This window comes from Megachile rotundata, chromosome 12 (assembly GCF_050947335.1).
Source record: "Megachile rotundata isolate GNS110a chromosome 12, iyMegRotu1, whole genome shotgun sequence".
NCBI classification, from domain to species: Eukaryota; Metazoa; Arthropoda; class Insecta; order Hymenoptera; family Megachilidae; genus Megachile; species Megachile rotundata.
The window spans coordinates 12,328,238-12,347,755 of NC_134994.1; the positions used below are offsets into that span (position 1 = coordinate 12,328,238).

At 35.1% G+C, this 19,518-nt stretch overlaps 1 protein-coding gene across 4 annotated transcripts in view; it reads right to left on the bottom strand.

The window, feature by feature from the left end:
• LOC100877900 (uncharacterized) overlaps positions 1-19,518 on the bottom strand; it is a 487,744-nt gene that overhangs the window by 44,001 nt on the left and 424,225 nt on the right. For all 4 annotated transcript variants that reach the window (XM_076538517.1, XM_076538520.1, XM_076538519.1 and 1 more), the window contains 3 exons: positions 8,598-8,726; positions 7,856-7,971; positions 5,480-5,723 (listed from right to left, as the gene is read on the bottom strand). In XM_076538517.1, coding sequence (XP_076394632.1) covers positions 5,480-5,723; positions 7,856-7,971; positions 8,598-8,726 — 489 coding nt within the window. The remainder of the gene's footprint in view (positions 1-5,479; positions 5,724-7,855; positions 7,972-8,597; positions 8,727-19,518) is intronic.

A 19,518-nucleotide genomic window follows, 5' to 3' on the forward strand; every position in this document is an offset into this window, starting at 1 on the left:
GGGACGAAATCATTTATTGACAACAAAGCACGAAAATGGATTTGCGAAAATGTAGGCAGAGAAGTTCATTTGCATCTTTTATTTTTATCCTTTGAAACACTGTTCGATGTAACGCGATTGGAAGTCGATATTTGTCGGATCTGTGAAAGAAATATTAGCAGCAATTAAGGGTTGAGCTTCAAAAGAATTCGTCAGAGTTCATCCGCAAATAACTGGGGACACAAGGTTGATTTTTTTGTAAATTTTTGTTTGGACATCTTTAAATATACCTCATAGGTTTAATCTTAATATACTTCATAGATTAATATCTGGATGTTAAAGGTTGTTATCTGGAGGTTAAAAGTATTTAATAATTTCTGGTCTCATCATGAAGTGTATTTAAGAATTGCTGTATTCTTGAACTTATGCCTCATATAGAGGAATTTGCATGTTGACATAAAGTATCGATGCCGAAGTATCATAGCAAAATTATAGCCACAGATATTTGTCTCTAATCACAAACTTTGCGCTTGCTACGAGGAACACAATACCCAGCTCAGATCCGCTTATGCGTGTTACGTGTACTGTGTCAAACTTCAACGAACATTAAGCTGAGTATTGATTCTGCAGGATGTAACAAATTGGGCGTCAAATATGGTGTGTAATCGGATATCTAAAGTGATTTAGTAATTACTGCAAGCTGGGTACGTAACCAGGAGCGTCTGACAATAAAAATTCTGCATGTGTCGATGAAGAAGAATTTGGTAGTTTTGGAAGTTAGAGTGTGAAGGATAAATTAGATGGAGGGATAATATGTACTCTTTATGAGGAATAACGTTATATTAGAGAAATATTGTAATTTGAAATGTGGATAGGTAGAAGGTTGAAGTTTTAAGTAGAATAGGTCAACGTGTGATCAGACAGAAATAGTCATGAAGGTGTCGTGTGGTTTAATGTATAGTGTCAATATTTTATAGTATATGATATTTGATAATATTACATGTTTGAATAGTGAAATTTGAAAATACGGTAATTTGCAAATAGTGGTAACTAAGACTATACTGACTAAATGAACTAATTTAATTAACTTGACTAACTTAACTTAACTCGACTAACTTAATTTAACTTAACTAACTCAACTGACTTAACTAACTTAACTAACTCAACTAACTTAACTAACTCAACTAACTTAACTAATTTAACTAACTCAACTAACTTAACTAACTTAACTAACTTAATTTAACTCAACTAACTTAACTAACTCAACTAACTTAATTTAACTCAACTAACTTAACTAATTTAACTAACTCAACTAACTTAACGAAACTAATTACACTAAAACCGAGTAAAATATTTCAAACTGTCGTTTGACAAATACGTTCATTGACAATAGCACTAGTACATTATACTAACAACCTAATAACACTTTCCATAATAAAACTACTTTGAGTGCAACGATAGAAATACTTTCCATAATTCTCAAAATGTAACCAAACAAAAAAAAATTAAACGACCTAAATTTCCATCAGCAAAAACCTAAATACCCAGGCGCCATTTTGTAGCGTGCGTAAGCCGAGATTGCTAAGAATCTCCATTTCCGTTCGCGCGTATCAATCAGCATAATTCATCGAAACGCGCCAACAGAAGCCCTCCATCCTGTTCTCGGAAGTAATAGATACGAAGTAGCAGTAAATCACATGGGAATGCGGCTGGCTCGTATCCCTGGGATTTTCAATTATCATGCACAATGGCTGCAACGCGCGGACCATGCATTCGTGGCTTTGTAGATATGTTCCTGTAAGAGATGGAACACGCTCTGGGAGGGTTGGTAAAGCCCCTTCCTCTTCGCCAAAACCAGGCGAACCGTAGCCAAGGAGCGAACGTAACCCCGTGGGTCTGAGACGGCAGATATATATCCGGGAATAAACTAAGAGAAGACACGCATACCGAGAGGAACGAGAGGAACACGTTGAGATGATAGAGTGAACGGTTTTTTGTATCGAACACTGTGTCAATTTTTGGGAGGAATTTCCGGTAGAAATATCGTGGAATTTTTAGTGGGATGGATAGTTAAAAGATGTGTTTACAGGTAATATAGGGTTTTGGAGGCGTTGAGGGAGATTGAGAGAGCTTGTACGTAATTAAGAAAATTATATATAATTATTGAAGAGGTATTTATCGAAGCTGTACTTGTCAGACAGGTATTTATCGGAGAGGTATTTGTTAAACAGTTATGAAATGAATCATAACTACATTTTAAACAAAACAGTTAATGAGTATCTAGTTTAAACGTTTTTTTCTTATGATTCTAACTGATGTACAACATATATAAATTATAACACGTCAACTCAAAGTTGACTCTTAATTTCTCTGTTCTTTTTTCCAATACATATTATTTACCAAATTTCCAGTCATCCTAAAGTTTACAAAAGTTTGAGCAATTCACGAGTATCCTAGATTCTCGTAATCCCGATACAAATGTTTATCGAACCCGAAGAGATCGTTCCTCGGCGTAGAAAGCTCGATAGAAACGTGTCCCGATTCAGAGAATGCGGCACGAGCGTTTCTCGATTTCTTGAACTCGATGTGAAATCCCGTGACGCGTGAAACTGGATACACATGACTTCTGACTGCTGAAATTTTGTACCAATAACATCCAAATTTCGCGGATATTGATTTACGAAACTGTGATACAGGGAACTCTGAATTTTTTTTCAAAATATGACAACTCGCGATGTCGTTGCGGTTCATAGGTTCATCATTTTTCAATAACTCTGTTTTTTTTTTATATTGTATTTCAGTTTTAGCGATTCATTTTAAGTTACATTAGAATTTATTTAATTTCGGAACAAAAGTCAATGTGAACGATTAGGTTACCAGTGGCGCCCTCTACGTCGCCATCTTTAAATTCTTCGTAAAAATAAATAAAATCATAAGTGCTATTTTAAAGACTGTTTTTACTAAAAAGAAAGTGTTTATGTTAGTACTAATATTAATAAATATAAATGAAAATGTTATTATAGTTATTAGAACAAGATTTGATGCTCCGTCACGAACTACACGTTGTAAGTGACATTACAATAAGCAAACTACTGTAAGTATTTTAATAAAAAAAACAGTTGTGATGATGAACAAAGCATAATAATGAACAAAAAGCATAATATTTTGATAATATAATATTTGATTCGTAGAAAGTAAAATTCGTTTTGTTCGAAGCCTTTTGAAGGTACGTCACGTCGCGAACTTTGTTTCGCCATTTTGTAGCGGCTTCGATTATTAACCTCAACGCAATTCGATACATCGTACCTGAAGGGGTTTCTTCTGTAGTAACTAGTAATTAAAATCGAAGTGTCGGTCAGAGACTAGCAAGTTCGACTTCTCGTTCGATCTTGATACAGAAACGCTCGCAGTCGAGGACCCTGAAGAGTGACCCCGTGAAAAAGGTAAACAAATGAAATGGAATTCTAACCACGGACCAATGGCACGGTACTCTACGTGACTGCATTTCCTAGCTGTTTTCTAATTTTCTCTTTACAATCGAATCCTATCGTCTTTGAGTTTCCCGTTTGTTCGCAAATACTGGCGTGTGTACGTAGGAACCAAATGTTGATGAAATGAAAATGTTTTCGAATATGTGTTTGTAGATGTCTCTGTCCATGTTTGTATTGATTAAAATATCGGTGAGTGGAAGTTGAATAATGTTTTGGATTCATGTAATTAAATTAATTTGAAGAATAAAAAATGAAATAGAATTTAAACTGTAATATTGTATTATTTTAATGAAGTATAAAATGAATTTGGAAAAAGTTAAAGTTTAATACTGTAATATTTTAGTGAGGTATAAAATAATTTTAGAGAACAAAAAATTAAATGAAATTTAAATTATGTCAATATTGTATTATTTCAGTAAGGTGTAAAATGAGCATGGAGAAAAAAATTCAAGTAAAATTAATATTGTATTGTTTCATTTAGGTATAAAATAATTTTAGAGTACAAAAAATTAAATGAAATTTAAATTATGTCAATATTGCATTATTTCGGTAAAGTAATAAAAACGCAAAAAGATTAAATAAAAAATGAATATCATACAATTTTTATTTTACTATAAAGTGAATTCAGAGAAGTAAAAATGAAACCAAATTTAAATAATATTACATTACACGAATATGCAAAAAAATTAAATGAAAAATTAATTCTGTATAATTTTTCATTTGGTATAAAGTGAACTCAGAGAATTAAAAATGAAACCAAATTAAAATAATGTTATTATATCACTTCTGTAAGATATGAAGTAATATAATAATATTGCAAGAAGTGGTTAAATATTCATGCAATGATTTCATCAAATCTACGGATACTAAAATCACACGTTTTGCATAAGGTACCGTTTCATCGAGATTAATTAATTCTATCAATGCCTGTCATTATATTGAATTGTAAATTATTGGAAACCATTATGAGATTTTTAATATCACGAATTACAATATTGCGATTCGAGGATTTAACGATTCGTGAACCTGTTAATATTATTCAAATGATTAAATAATTTCAGTTATATGCATCATTGCGTAATTCCTGTTATATTACGTTATCGATCGATAAATCGTTTAGAGTAGTACTGTTTATTTTAATTGCATATGATTTTATTTATTTCGTTTTGATTCGCTGATTTAATATTTAATATGAGAAGTTTTTGTATAATTATGGTTATGAGATATATTATGAGGATATTTTTAATGTTTATTTAAAGGAAATTTTTTAATTGAAGAGTTCTTGAATTTCCACCTATTTATATTTTCAAATTTTTTATTTTTAAAATTTCTTACTTTCTAGATTCTAAAATTTCATTTCTCAATTTTTTAAATTTGAGAATTTGAGAATATCATTTCTCAGTTTTTTAAGTTTGAGAATTTGAGAATTTCTAAATTTAACAATTTCTAAATTTAAAAATTCCCAATTTCTCAAATTCTTATGATCCCAATTTCCCACACTCTCAAGTCCCCAAATTATTAAATTTTAAAGTTTTCAAATTCCACACTCCCCAAATCCCAAAACTCTGAAATATCCAACTTCCCAATTTCCCAACCCTCCAAATCCCCAAATTATCAAATCCCAAAATTTCCAAATCCCCACTCCCCAAAATCTAAACCCAAAAATTCATAAATCCCATTCCCAAATGTCCAAATTCCCAAACACCCAAATTCTCAAATTTCCAAACTTTAACACCCGAACCCTTCAAATCTCCAAATCCTCAACTTCCCAATTTCCCAATTTCCAACTGAATCCCAAAACATCCAACTTCCTAATTTCCCAACCCTCCAAATCCCCAAATTGCAATATTCAATAACTCCACAGAAACAAAATTATCTCCATCTCCCATAACCCATAATCCATCAAAAGCCATAACCCATCAGAAATCATAATCCATAACCCAAAATCTTCAGCAAATACCTCGTCGATAAAAAGCACAGATGAAAAGAGACAAGATGGTTCATCTTACCTAAGATTGTAACTGGCCAGTGAAACGTGTCCAGTGTCATAAGCACGTCCACGTAGAACCAGTCGACACGTGGTGGACTTGAGCTTTCCCCGGGTGTCGTGATGACCCGCTCGTACTTTCTCACCTGTGACCTCTAGGTCGCAGCTGCTCGACGATGACCCTTGATCCTTGCGATGATCGTGGAGATCCCGGTTATTATACCGCACGTTGTAACCAATGTTGTTGATCATCTTTGTTGTGTCCACTGAAAATACAGTGTGGTAATTGTATAATAATAATTGTGGTTTATTTTGAAAGGAGGATGAGGAGTAGGATTGAGTAGGATGTGAAGAGCAATTCATGGGTGGTAGCTGGTGGAGTAGGTGGTAGATTGTTTGGTTTAGAAGATTATTGCGAATGTTACTGGGATTTTTAAAAGAGAGGAAGGAGGTTTTTTAAGCTTAAGGTTTATATTTTCATTAGTATGCAGTTATTGTTAAATTTTAATATTTGGAAATTTTTATATCTCCAAATTCTTGCATTCTTAATTTCTTACTGCAGCGAGTTCTTACATCGTCAAGTTTCTATGTCCCTAAATTTCTATAATCCTAAATTCCTACATTACCTTATTGCTTGCTTCTTCAAGTCCCTATATTTCCAAATTTCTATATCTGCAAAGCCCTACATCTCCAAATTCCACAAACTCCAAATCCCACAAATTCCTAATTCCATAAATCCCAAATCCCACAAATCCCAAATCCCACATATCCCAAATGCCACATATCCCAAATCCCACAAACTCCAAATTCCACGAATCTCAAATCCCACAAATTCCAAATCCCACGAATCCTAAATCCCACAAATCCTAAATCCCACAAATCCCAAATTCCACAAATCCCAAATTCCACAAACCCCAAATCCCACGAATCCCAAATTCCACATATTCCAAATCCCACATATCCCAAATCCCACATATCCCAAATCCCACATATCCCAAATCCCACATATCCCAAATCCCACATATCCCAAATTCCACATATCCCAAATCCCACATATCCCAAATCCCACATATCCCAAATTCCACAAATCCCAAATTCCACAAACCCCAAATCCCACGAATCCCAAATTCCACATATCCCAAATCCCACATATCCCAAATCCCACATATCCCAAATCCCACAAATCCCAAATCCCACAAACTCCAAATCCCACAAACCCCAAATCCCACAAATCCCAAATCCCACAATTCCCAAATCCCACAAACCCCAAATCCCACAAACCCCAAATCCCAAAAATCCCAAATTTCTACAGCCTCCTACCTCTGGATCCCCAAATTCCTGTATCCCTAAATCCCTAAATCTCCAAATCCCTACATCTCCCAAATACCTACACCCCCAAATCCCCACATCCCCAAATTCCTCCACCCCCTAATCCCTACATCCCCAAATTTCTCCACCCCCAAATTCCTTCATCCCCAAATTCCTCAACTCTCAATTTCCCAAATCACCAAAAACAGAAACCCAAAAATTTGACTACCTATTTGTCTACCACAGCAAGGCTACTAAAGCCACTTGCCGGTATAATGTAAGCAGACCTTTAAAGAGCGTAAACACATCAGTAGGGACAATTTGAGGATACAGCGAATGGGGCCAATGTGGGAGACATTACTATACAGACTCTCAGTCCACAGAGGGTGTTGAAGCAAGGGCGACCCAGTTTCGAAACACCGCTCGATTGAAATTGAAATACACTGAGGGGTTGGAATTAATTATCTCGCGAGAGGTGTGATGGGAATTTTTCTTTTTGAACCCTCGGAAGTGATGTGGACAGAGGTCCGAATTACTTCTGGATTCAAGCTTCGTTCGTGATCGTTGTTAATTAAATAAATATTATACGTGGTTGCACTTTGCAAGTTTTATTAATTAACGGCGTGTATTGTAGAGATTGAAAGATTGTTGTGAATATTATTTTATTGACACGTTCGATAATGTGGCCAATTAATATTAATATTAAATTTTAATGCCTGAATGAAAATTAATATTTAAATGATACTAATATTTGAGTAACAAATTTTGATAAATAAATATTAATATTTAGATGGCAAATATTATGAAGTTACATTTTAATATTTAAACGATAAATATTATGAGATTCACTTTAATATTTAAACGATAAATATTATGAAATACTAATGTTTAATTAATAATAGATCAATTTAAATTTCGAATAATGTAGATTGCGTTCATGAACTGAAAACATCAAAATGATCAAACCTGAAAAATTTGCTTGATATTTTTAATTTTCATTTTATATGTCCACTAAATTGTTGCAGTTTTTCTTTGAATAAATGCATGAGTATAATGAAGTTATTAAATTGCAATGTATTTTTCTACTTACCACTTTTATTAAAACCTTCTGTGGTCACTGTCGTCGGTGGTTCCGTTGTGATTTCCATGAAATTCAAATTCGCGACGAAACCATTGTAATCAAATGGGGGTACTTCGGGACCCGTTCTGAAAACATAATTTCTTCCTAAACTATCTAACACTTTGGAACTTTTTAGTAGTTGCTGACAAGAATAAAAATGTCTGATCAACATATTAAAATCAATTCTTTTAATGAAATGTTCAAAAAATTATTCAAACAGGAATATTAAAGAATTTTATTATAAAATATTATTATAAAATATTAGTACTGTAAAATATCACTCTGTGATTAGATAAAAGGAACTGAAATTGAATTCACAGTGTGCTATTATTTAAAAAGTACAAATGTGAAAAATAACCCTTATTCACATTAAAATAATCAAATACTTTTGCTATTATTTTTACATATCGCATTTTTAATCATACGTAAACATTTCATCTGACAAAATAGTAAATTAAGTACCAAATAAAATTCTGAACAATGAATATTTATGAGCACCCCTCTCTATATCGCCATTTTCCGTCAAATCCTCACAGTCCCTTAATTAACCAGTTCCATTGTCCCCAACAAATTCTACAAATTACAGAGGACAATACCTTTTTTCCCCCCGTATTCTACCAATTCAAGGAGCATCAAGTTGCACAAACTTTACAAACAGATTGTTACAATACAATAATGGGGATGTTCTCAAAGAAAATGTACAAAAGTTTACCTGAACTCGACCAACAGTTTCTGTCCGCTGTAAGTCAACGAGGTTTTCTCTTTGCCACAGAGCATCTTTAAAAGAGGACTCGATGTTGTCGGACCCGAATACACGGCAATATAGTCGCTGGTGCAGTGACTGGAACAAACAGGAGCGAAACACGTTTTAGTTGAAACGTTTGTGTAGGTGGCTCGTAAACTGAAACGGAATTCACCGGATAGAAGTGTATCCGGTGTTTTAGTAAAATTAACGGTTTCCAATTTTTTACCCACGTATACTCGCTGCAATGTACGACGTTCCAGAACTTTTTACTCAAATAGAGTACCTTAAGAATCGCCTTTCGTGCCCTCAGATTAATTGCGATCGATGGGTTCGAAACGATGTCTTTTCACATTTTTTAATATTAAACTTTTCTTAGTTATACATATGCTACATAATTATCACACTGCCCAATTTCTACATTTCCCAATTTCTAAATTTCCCAAATTCCAAATTTTCCAAATTCCAGATTTCCAATTTCTAAATTTCCCAAATTCCAAATTTTCCAAATTCCAAATTCCCCAAATTCCAAATTCCTCAGATTCCAAAATCCCCAAATTCCAAATTTCCCAAATTCCAAATTCCCCAAATTCCAAATTCCCCAAATTCCAAATTTCCCAAATTCCAAATTCCAAATTCTCCAAATTCCAAATTTCCCAAATTCCAAATTCCACATTCCCCAAATTCCAAATTTCTCAAATCCCCAATTCCCCAAACTCCAAATTTCCCAATTTCTAAATTTCCCAAATTCCAAATTCTCCAAATTCCAAATTTCCCAAATTTCAAATTCCTCAAATTCCAAATTTCCCAAATTCCAAATTCCTCAGATTCCAAATTCCCCAAATTCCAAATTTCCCAAATTCCAAATTCCAAATTCCCCAAATTCCAAATTCCCCAAATTCCAAATTTCCCAAATTCCAAATTCCAAATTCCAAATTCTCCAAATTCCAAATTTCCCAAATTCCAAATTCCACATTCCCCAAATTCCACATTCCCCAAATTCCAAATTTCTCAAATCCCCAATTCCCCAAACTCCAAATTTCCCAATTTCTAAATTTCCCAAATTCCAAATTCTCCAAATTCCAAATTTCCCAAATTTCAAATTCCTCAAATTCCAAATTTCCCAAATTCCAAATTCCTCAGATTCCAAATTCCCCAAATTCCAAATTTCCCAAATTCCAAATTCCAAATTCCCCAAATTCCAAATTCCCCAAATTCCAAATTTCCCAAATTCCAAATTCCAAATTCCAAATTCTCCAAATTCCAAATTTCCCAAATTCCAAATTCCACATTCCCCAAATTCCACATTCCCCAAATTCCAAATTTCTCAAATCCCCAATTCCCCAAACTCCAAATTTCCCAATTTCTAAATTTCCCAAATTCCAAATTCTCCAAATTCCAAATTTCCCAAATTTCAAATTCCTCAAATTCCAAATTTCCCAAATTCCAAATTCCTCAGATTCCAAATTCCCCAAATTCCAAATTTCCCAAATTCCAAATTCCAAATTCCCCAAATTCCAAATTCTCCAAATTCCAAATTTCCCAAATTCCAAATTCCAAATTTCCCAAATTCCACATTCCCCAAATTCCAAATTCCCCAAATTCCAAATTTCTCAAATTCCAAATTCCCCAAATTCCAAATTCCCAAAATTCCAAATTCCAAATTTCCCAAATTCCAAATTCCTCAGATTCCAAATTCCCCAAATTCCAAATTTCCCAAATTCCAAATTCCCCAAATTCCTAATTTCCCAATACCTAATTCCCCGAATTCCTAATTCCCCAATTCCTAATTTCTTAATTTTCCAAATCCTCAATTCCCCAATTCCCCAATTCCCCAATTCCCCAATTCCCCAATTCCCTAATTCCTAATTTCCTAATTTTCCAAATCCCCAAATCCCCAATTCCCCAATTCCTAATTTTCTATTTTCCTAAATCTCCAATTCCTAATTCCCCGAATTCCTAATCTCCCAATTCCTAATTTCCCAATTCCTAATACCCCAAATTCCTAATCTCTCAATTCCTAATTTCCTAATTTCCCAATTCCCCAATTTCTTAATTCCCCAATTCCCAAAATTCCCAAATTCACCTCAATTAAGCCACATTAAATGTGCATTAGTGTAAGCCACTTTCCGAGTACATTTCAACTTATTTAAAGTTCCACGGAAGTGGAGGACTTAGGCAAACGAAGACAAACGGGTATTCGATATTCCTCCGGTCTCTGTGAGGTTTTACAGAACGGAATATACAACACATCTCGCAGAAACCGTTGTTCTTCATAAAGATATACATCGCGAACGTGGAATAAAAGTTCCTCTCGAAACGCTTCGTTCGTGAGAAAATTGGTTTTAAAAATTCGTGGTTCGCTGCTATTTTCATACACGAGTCTATTTTCGATCGCAAAAACTTCTTTTTTCAATTTCCATAATCATTGACGGAAAATTTACATTTACTCTGTATTAAGAATACTGAAACTTCAATTTATTTCTTAAAATTTCTTTCAAATATACAATCTGTTTTATAATTAATGTATTATATTTTGTATATTTATACAAAGTACATACTTATTCATTTTTCTTTCTAATAAATCACAACGTTTGATAAGAAGGTGCTAGTTAAGACTACTTAATGAAGAAGTTCCATTTAATTTGTAAGACACCTCACACTTAAAATAGAAAAGAAATATAATAAATTTTGTAAACTATTCGTGAAAAGCTACACCAATTAATTTTGCATAATAAGTAGTTAAAAATTCCTACACAATTTGCAAGATACACAGCATAAATTACTAATAAAGTACCCAAAGAAAACTAAAGCTTTAAATTTTGTTCATAGCAGACAATCTGTAGGAACTCTGTTTATTAAGCGTGATGCTTTATTACGTTTTTTTTTGTACGACGTTGGATGCTTACAGCGGATCCAATCTTAACTCTAAATTACACCTAAATGGTCGAGTATCCGTGCCCCCGGAGTCGAGACGTTCTCCTAATTTGAGCAGATTATTAAAATCGCATCTCCTTGATCCTCGAAATGAAGGATCACCTTGGTAGGCAAGCGACGATAGAACTTTTCTCGTAAAATAAATCAGACCATCCCATCGTGGTAATTCGGCGCAGCCTCTGCCTTGCCAGTAATATTGGATATTTTCTTAATGGTGAAACTTCTACGGAAAACCGACTCCTGTTCATCCTGATGAACTTCCTGATAAATCAGTATACCTGTATCATTCCTCTTCTATTTTATTTCCATCCGTTCGAATCGCTCTCGACTCTATTTTGATGATGGTTCGCGTGACTAGGTTAGGGCGCGAAATTTGAATCGTAGTTACGGTCAAAATGAGGAAATGAATTCTTAAGAAAAATACGACTGAAAAATACCAGGGTAACATAATATGTGTAAATTTTGCTTTTGATACTTTTTGTGGGTTGTTTAATTGTTTGAGAGTGTTGATAATGGGGTTTAGAATTTGTGGGATTTGGGGGTTGTGGGTTTTGGGATTTGTGGGATTTGGGATTTGTGGGATTTGAGATTTGTGGGATTTGGGATTTGTGGGATTTTGGACTTGTGGGATTAGGGATATGTGGGAATTGGGATATGTGGGATTTGGGGTTTGTGGGATTTGGGGTTTGTGGGATTTGGGGTTTGTGGGATTTGGGGTTTGTGGGATTTGGGGTTTGTGGGATTTGGGGTTTGTGGGATTTGGGGTTTGTGGGATTTGGGATAAATGGGATTTGGGATATGTAGGATTTGGGATATGTGGGATTTGGGATTTGTGGGATTCGGGGTTTGTGGGATTTGGGATTTGTGGGATTTGGGATATGTGAGATTTGGGATAAGTGGGATTTGGGATTTGTGGGATTTGGGATTTGTGGAATTTGGGATTTGTGGGATTTGGGGTTTGTGGGATTTGGGATATGTGGGATTTGGGATATGTGGGAATTGGGATATGTGGAATTTGGGATTTGTGGGATTTGGGATATGTGGGAATTGGGATATGTGGGAATTGGGATATGTGGGAATTGGGATATGTGGGAATTGGGATATGTGGGAATTGGGATATGTGGAATTGGGATATGTGGGAACTGGAATATGTGGGAATAGGGATATGTGGGAATTGGGAAATGTGGGAATTGGAAAGTGTGGGAATTGGGAAATGTGGGAATTGGGAAATACAGGAATTGGGATATGTGGGAACTGGAATATGTGGGAATAGGGATGTGTGGGAATTGGGAAATGTGGGAATTGGGAAATATGGGAATTGGGAAATGTGGGAATTGGGAAATGTGGAAATTGAGAAATTAGAAAATTGGAAATCAGAAATCTTGAGAATAGTGAATTTTAGAATTCCCAAATTTCCAAACTAAAGTTCCCACGCTCCCAAAATCTCAAATCCCCAAATTCCCACATTCCCAACTCCCCACCCCCACTCACCCCAATTCCCCACCTAAACAGTCCTCCAAAAGGTCCAAACCTCTCCACCAGTAAATATATTTCCAACAGCAAAAACACTTTGAAGTGCAAAGCTTCAATGATCGCAATCATCGTATCGAATCACAACGAAAGCAATTACGGCAATAATCCTGCGGATGGCAATAACTGGGCAGACGAATGCATTAGATGCGGCGTTGCAGCATCCAGTCCCGCATTCGTACCACGTAATCAGGGCCGTGCCAACAGATATTGTACGTAACTGCGTGTAACTAATGTAGGAATCGTACGCGGCACGTTAAATTAATTCACCGACGGTTTCTGTTCCGCCGCGATTAATGCGTCACGTTTCCATGGTCTTGTTTCTGCGTGACGCTAGATTGTCTTCGTCGTTCGGGGAATTGCATACGAAACCCTTTGGGAACCAAGTTTATCTTCCGAGCGTAAAACGAGGTCACACTTCGGGTATGAATGTATACAAAAGGGTATTATATAGGGCGACGCGAAACTAGTGCAATCGGTGTAATTGAAATTCTTGCGAAACACGCGAGACAAATATGGAGTTTCCTCGTGAGTGACGCTCGCAAGAAAATCGATTCTTAATTTTGCTGGAAGTAATCGTTTTTAGAACTGTTAAACATCCGTTTATTCTCTGTCGAATCAAATATCAAATAGAAATTTTATTTAATTTTGTTTTGATCAAAATTGTGATCCTATTCACGGTTTAATTCTTTAAAGTACTGTTTTTTTTTTTAACAACAATATGAGTTCATTTAATTTACTCGACACTCGATGTAATCTAATTTTCGTTGATAACACCTACTGAAAACGTAGAACTAAAACTGATATTCAGTTAGACACACATTTAACTGGATCTCCTGATCATATGCAAACTAATTCTACTTACCGAACCTCTAACTATTACACGTTCTATCCTAATTGCGCCTAATAGTACCATTCCAAGATATTTACTGAGGATCTAATCACAAACTACCCGTGATGTGGGTATACATGCTGTCTGACCATATATGGACCTATTATACTCGCGAATGGCTGACTATGTATGTCTATATCACTTGATGGATCGATCAGCAATTATAAATTCGTTTACCAATCACTTCTTGCACGAGGTAGATTTACTCAGGTAATTTCAATCTTTTTGTAAATATGTATTCAAAGAAAAATAGTACTTTTTGTGAAGTGTAACAAAATATAATTGTATATTGCTTGCATGTAATGTAAACTGACGGTTACAAAAAGTAATGATACATGATAACTGTTAAATGCTTATACAAGGTTTGATACATCTTTATACGAGATATACATATCAGATATTAGGAGTACCGAAAAGTAACCAAATTTTGTTTACTGGCAAAAAACATTTATTTATTAAAAAAATCTTAAATGCTAATTAACAAATTAATTTCCATCATTTTCTAACGCTTTTGGCGAGCGCAAAGGCAATTGTACGATTCCCTTCTTAAAAGAAGTCCTTCGATTTTTCATTGAAAAACTTTGAAGTCATTGAAGAAATTTTGAATACTTTTCGGTACTCCAAATATTAACGTATCATTATAAACACAGCGCAGTACAAAGGAATTATAATTCTGATTGCACGAAGTCCACATCTCGCGCGCCGCAATTTGAGAACCGCGGTAGAATATATTCCGCTTCAGATACAATAAAGGTATAAAGAAGACATTTCGCAGCGGCGCCATTTGAAAGTAGCACGAAGACCGGTGGAAAAATGTTCGTTCCAGGAGACAGACGGGCCGATAATCCGTTGGTCTGAGCCTCCCACAACCGCCACGCGACATGGTTCGCTGCTTTATCGGCTTCCCGCTTTCGATTCGTCCTCACCGGGGTTCCCGATAGTACCAGGACCTCGAGGAATTGGTTATCCTTAATAATGGCTTCCGCAGAAACCGGGCGTAACTTAGCATAGAATAGAAGAAGTGGCTGGGATCATCCTTTCGCGAGCGAACGACTAAATCGGGTCTGAAAAGTTTCCCAGGGAATCTGTGTTTACTTATTGCAGGAATTAGCATTTCTTCTACTTGCTAATGGCTCGTCCCGAATTTCTTTTCTCTTTAGCTTCGACGTAGCGAGTTTTCGAGCTATTCTTATCGTGGAAAGTTATTCTTAAAAGTTACCGTGGGAAGTGATAAAAAGATGCGAAAGTAATCGGCCATTTTAGATGCTCTATTTTCTTCGCGACTATATTCTCAAATTTCTCTATAACTAAAATTCTTAATTCTCAACTGTTATCACTATACGTAATTTTATCGCTATACAAGATATAATACATACGTAAATGGGAATATAGATGCTAAAATTTGTAACTGTTGCACGAAACGATCTCAGTCAACGGACACCGCTTCGTAAAGCTATTGAATTCTCGCCGAAACAACGTCAATTAATAATTCATCGCTTCGGTGGAAACTCGCGAGCAAGTTTCACGTTTTAAGAGCTTCTAAGCGTCGATATGCAGTTATGACTGTCTCGGGATTTAATCCGCAACTTGTTATCTTGTTGGAACTGCAGCTGTTGTCCTGGGAATGAAGTAGAACAAGATTTCTCTCGCGACTGAGCTTGTAGCAGTTTGTAAATGACCCATCAGCTTGTATCCTACCTGGATACTGAATACCATTCTTACTTCAAACTATTTTCTCAAAAGTTACATTTTTATGCCTTTCTTTTGATCATTGGGTATAGGGAGATTTTTAAGGAAGGTGTTGGTTTTTGCTTTTTATATGTGGGTTTTGAGGTTATGGTACACTTTTGAGGTTATAGTCAACTTTTGAGGTTATGGACTTCATTTTGTAGTAGTACTGTGTTATAGTATTATAATAAATTGTGGGAAATATTTGGGGTTATGAAGGTTTATTGGGGTTTATTTCCAAATTCCAAAATTCCAAATTTCCCAAATTTATCAAATTCCAAATTTCCCAAATTCCAAATTCCTCAAATCTCAAATTCCCTAAATTCCAAATTCCCCAAATTCCCCAAATTCCAACTTCACCAAATTCCAAATTCCCCAAATTCCTAATTTCCCAAATTCCAAATTTCCCAAATTCCAAATTTCCCAAATTCCAAATCTCCAAAATTCCAAATTCACCAAATTCCAACTTCATCAAATCCCAAATTCCCCAAATCCCAAATTCCAAATTTCCCAAATTCCAAATTCCTCAAATTCCAAATTCCTCAAATTCCAAATTCCCCAAATTCCAAATTTCCCAAATTCCAACTTCACCAAATTCCAAATTCCTCAAATTCCAAATTTCCCAAATTCCAAATTCCCCAAATTCCAAATTTACCAAATTCCAACTTCGCCAAATTCCAAATTCCCCAAATTCCAAATTTCTCAAATTCCAAATTTCTCAAATCCCAAATTCCCCAAATTCCAAATTTACCAAATTCCAACTTCGCCAAATTCCAAATTCACCAAATTCCAAATTTCTCAAATTCCAAATTTCCCAAATTCCAAATTTCTCAAATCCCAGATTCCCCAAATTCCAAATTTCCCAAATTCCAAATTTCTCAAATTCCAAATTCCCCAAATTCCAAATTTACCAAATTCCAACTTCGCCAAATTCCAAATTCGCCAAATTCCAAATCTCCAAATTCCAAATTTCCTAAATTCCAAATTTCCCAAATTCCAAATTCCCCAAATTCCAAATTTCCCAAATTGCAAATTCTCCAAATTCCAAATTTCCCAAATTCCAAATTCCCCAAATTCCAAATTCCCCAAATTCCAAATTCCCCAAATTCCAAATTCCCCAAATTCCAAATTCCCCAAATTCCAAATTCTACAAATTCCAAATCTCTAAAATTCCAAATTCCCCAAATTCCAACTTCACCAAATTCCAAATTCCTCAAATTCCAAATTTCCCAAATTCCAAATTCCCTAAATTCCAACTTCACCAAATTCCAAATTCCCCAAATTCCAACTTCACCAAATTCCAAATTCCCCAAATTCCAACTTCACCAAATTCCAAATTTCCCAAATTCCAACTTCACCAAATTCCAAATTTCCCAAATCCCAAATTCCTCAAATTTCAAATCTCCAAAATTCCAAATTCCCCAAATTCAAACTTCACCAAATTCCAAATTCCCCAAATTCCCCAAATTCCAAATCTCCAAAATTCCAATCTTCCCAAATTCCAAAATTCCAAAACTTCCACCCTCAACAAACTCAGAACCACGTTTCAAATTACCTGTCAAATATTTTTATCACATTGTACCCGTTTTTTAAAGAGATATATTCGTTCATGTACGGCAAAATAACAGTATATTCGCAGTCGATAAACAATCATCATATCGTTACAATCGCATATAATTGATTCCATTCGCGAGTACGGTAAAATTTTTCGGATACCTAATGGACACTGCAAATTACAATTTAAACGATCGCGGAACGCGAATTCTGATACAGATCTAATTAAAATCGATTCGCCGTTAAATGAGTTATTCCCGCAAACTGAAAAGCGAATTATAGCATTTGTTCGCGCTATTGATTTTGTTAAGCGTTATTGACATCCGTCGTGGAAATATTCTCGGCAAATTGTCGATAGAAAAATTAAGTAAACTCGACGAGATTCGATAACGGCGAGGTCGAGATTGAACTTCCATGAAATTCTAGGATTTAGATTCTCCCGTGTACATTGCAGATATCGGGGTTGAAAAATATATTTGCGAAGAGAACGAAGGGACAAGAGATTACTCGAATCTTCCGTTGTTGGATTAATTAAACGTATCCGTTAATTAACCTTCGTATAAAATGATGGCATACATTCTCTTGCTTTTGCCGAGAAATATCGATTCGAAGAAAGCCCAGGGAAAAATAAAGCTATCGAATTACATTCGTTGAAAAATTCTGTGTTTCATACAAGCAAACACATTCATTAAATTTCATGCGTGGACGGTTCTTTTCCGAAAGTTTCCTAGCAGGGAGCCAATTAAAAATTCAATTTAATTTTCAATTTCAGGGAAATGCTTCGATAAACAATTCATCGGTTCATCAGGTTATACCGCGTGCGTCATGAACGCGATATTAACTGAAAGTCGAAAATGAAATATGGGGAATTTAGCTGTAAAATATGCAATTTTCCTCGTGTCTTCATTGCAACACGATTAACTTCTCTGTTAACGGTAGCCACCAAAATAATTTGTTTCAGTCTGTTCAATCTCTCTTCAAAATATTTTGAGGTTAATTTACTTGTGACTTGTGAACACTTTTATTAAATTTCAAACATTTTCTAATTTATGCAAACTGAATTTAGCATCTCAAGATCTCAAAACTGAATTTTATGTAGCATCTTATTGTTGATGTAAAGCTCAATTTAATTTTTTAATTTATTTTTTAATTTCTTCGTGATCAATTCACCATCGTCGATATTACATTGGTATTTTTTTTGCATTGATTCTGTCACTTAGGGCTTGTATTGTTAGATAAAGAGAGTTAAGTTCTACCGCAACGATGGTACACAAAATGGCCGCCTGACACATCGATGACTACGCGACATGGCTACATTGCGTGTCGCTAGATATGACGTTACCTGTGATCAAATTTCACAACAAAACATCGTTAAATGTCTCTAAATATCTAATAAACAATTTAGGGTTCATAAACAGATTGTAGAATAATTTTATAGAATTTTACATTTTAAGTACCAGCCACAATAAATGGTATTCGTACATGGTGTAAAATTACGGTGGTTCCAAATGAATGAAGCTAAAATAGGATTCACGATATTACTTTAATTCATAATCTACATACTAGAAATTTAAAAAATACTAACAAACTATTAGTCATAATTTTGCTTCTCAAAAATCATCGCATCCTTGCGGAAAAAATGTAACAATAAAATTGTAAAAGGAATTATTTTAACCGACTATTTAAGTAAAAGCCAGTACATCAAATTGTTGTAGTATTAAATATTACAAAGGTAATTAAAAATGTTGATCTGTATTCTACGTTCAGTAAACAACAAAGAAAGCGCGGAAATGAAGCGCAGCCAAAACTTTATGGAATTAAACGCAACACGAGTCCGACGACTTCCGTTGATTTTTATTTCGTTTCTTTCCCTACGCAGCGCCGGCGTAAAATAATATCCGGCACATCCTGTTGCTCGTCTTTCGCCGTTTCGTATAAATTTCGTATTAAGCTCGGTACGCGGCAACGCGGAATCCGCGGCCGTGATTCAATTGAATTCACCGACTAATCCTGATTATACTTTAACATCGACCGCCCGTCACTGACGAGATTTACGTTTAATTTCGTTCAATCTGCACCGACGGAAATCCCGTCCCGACAAATCTGATAGAACGATTCAAAAGGAATAATCGCGACCGGATGTTTACTCTTGCAGCGAAGCGAGTACTTGTATTCCGCGCGAGATATGAAATAATCGATCGCGGGGTTAATTCTGATTGATGTGGAGGGGGGGAGGAAATAAGAATTATA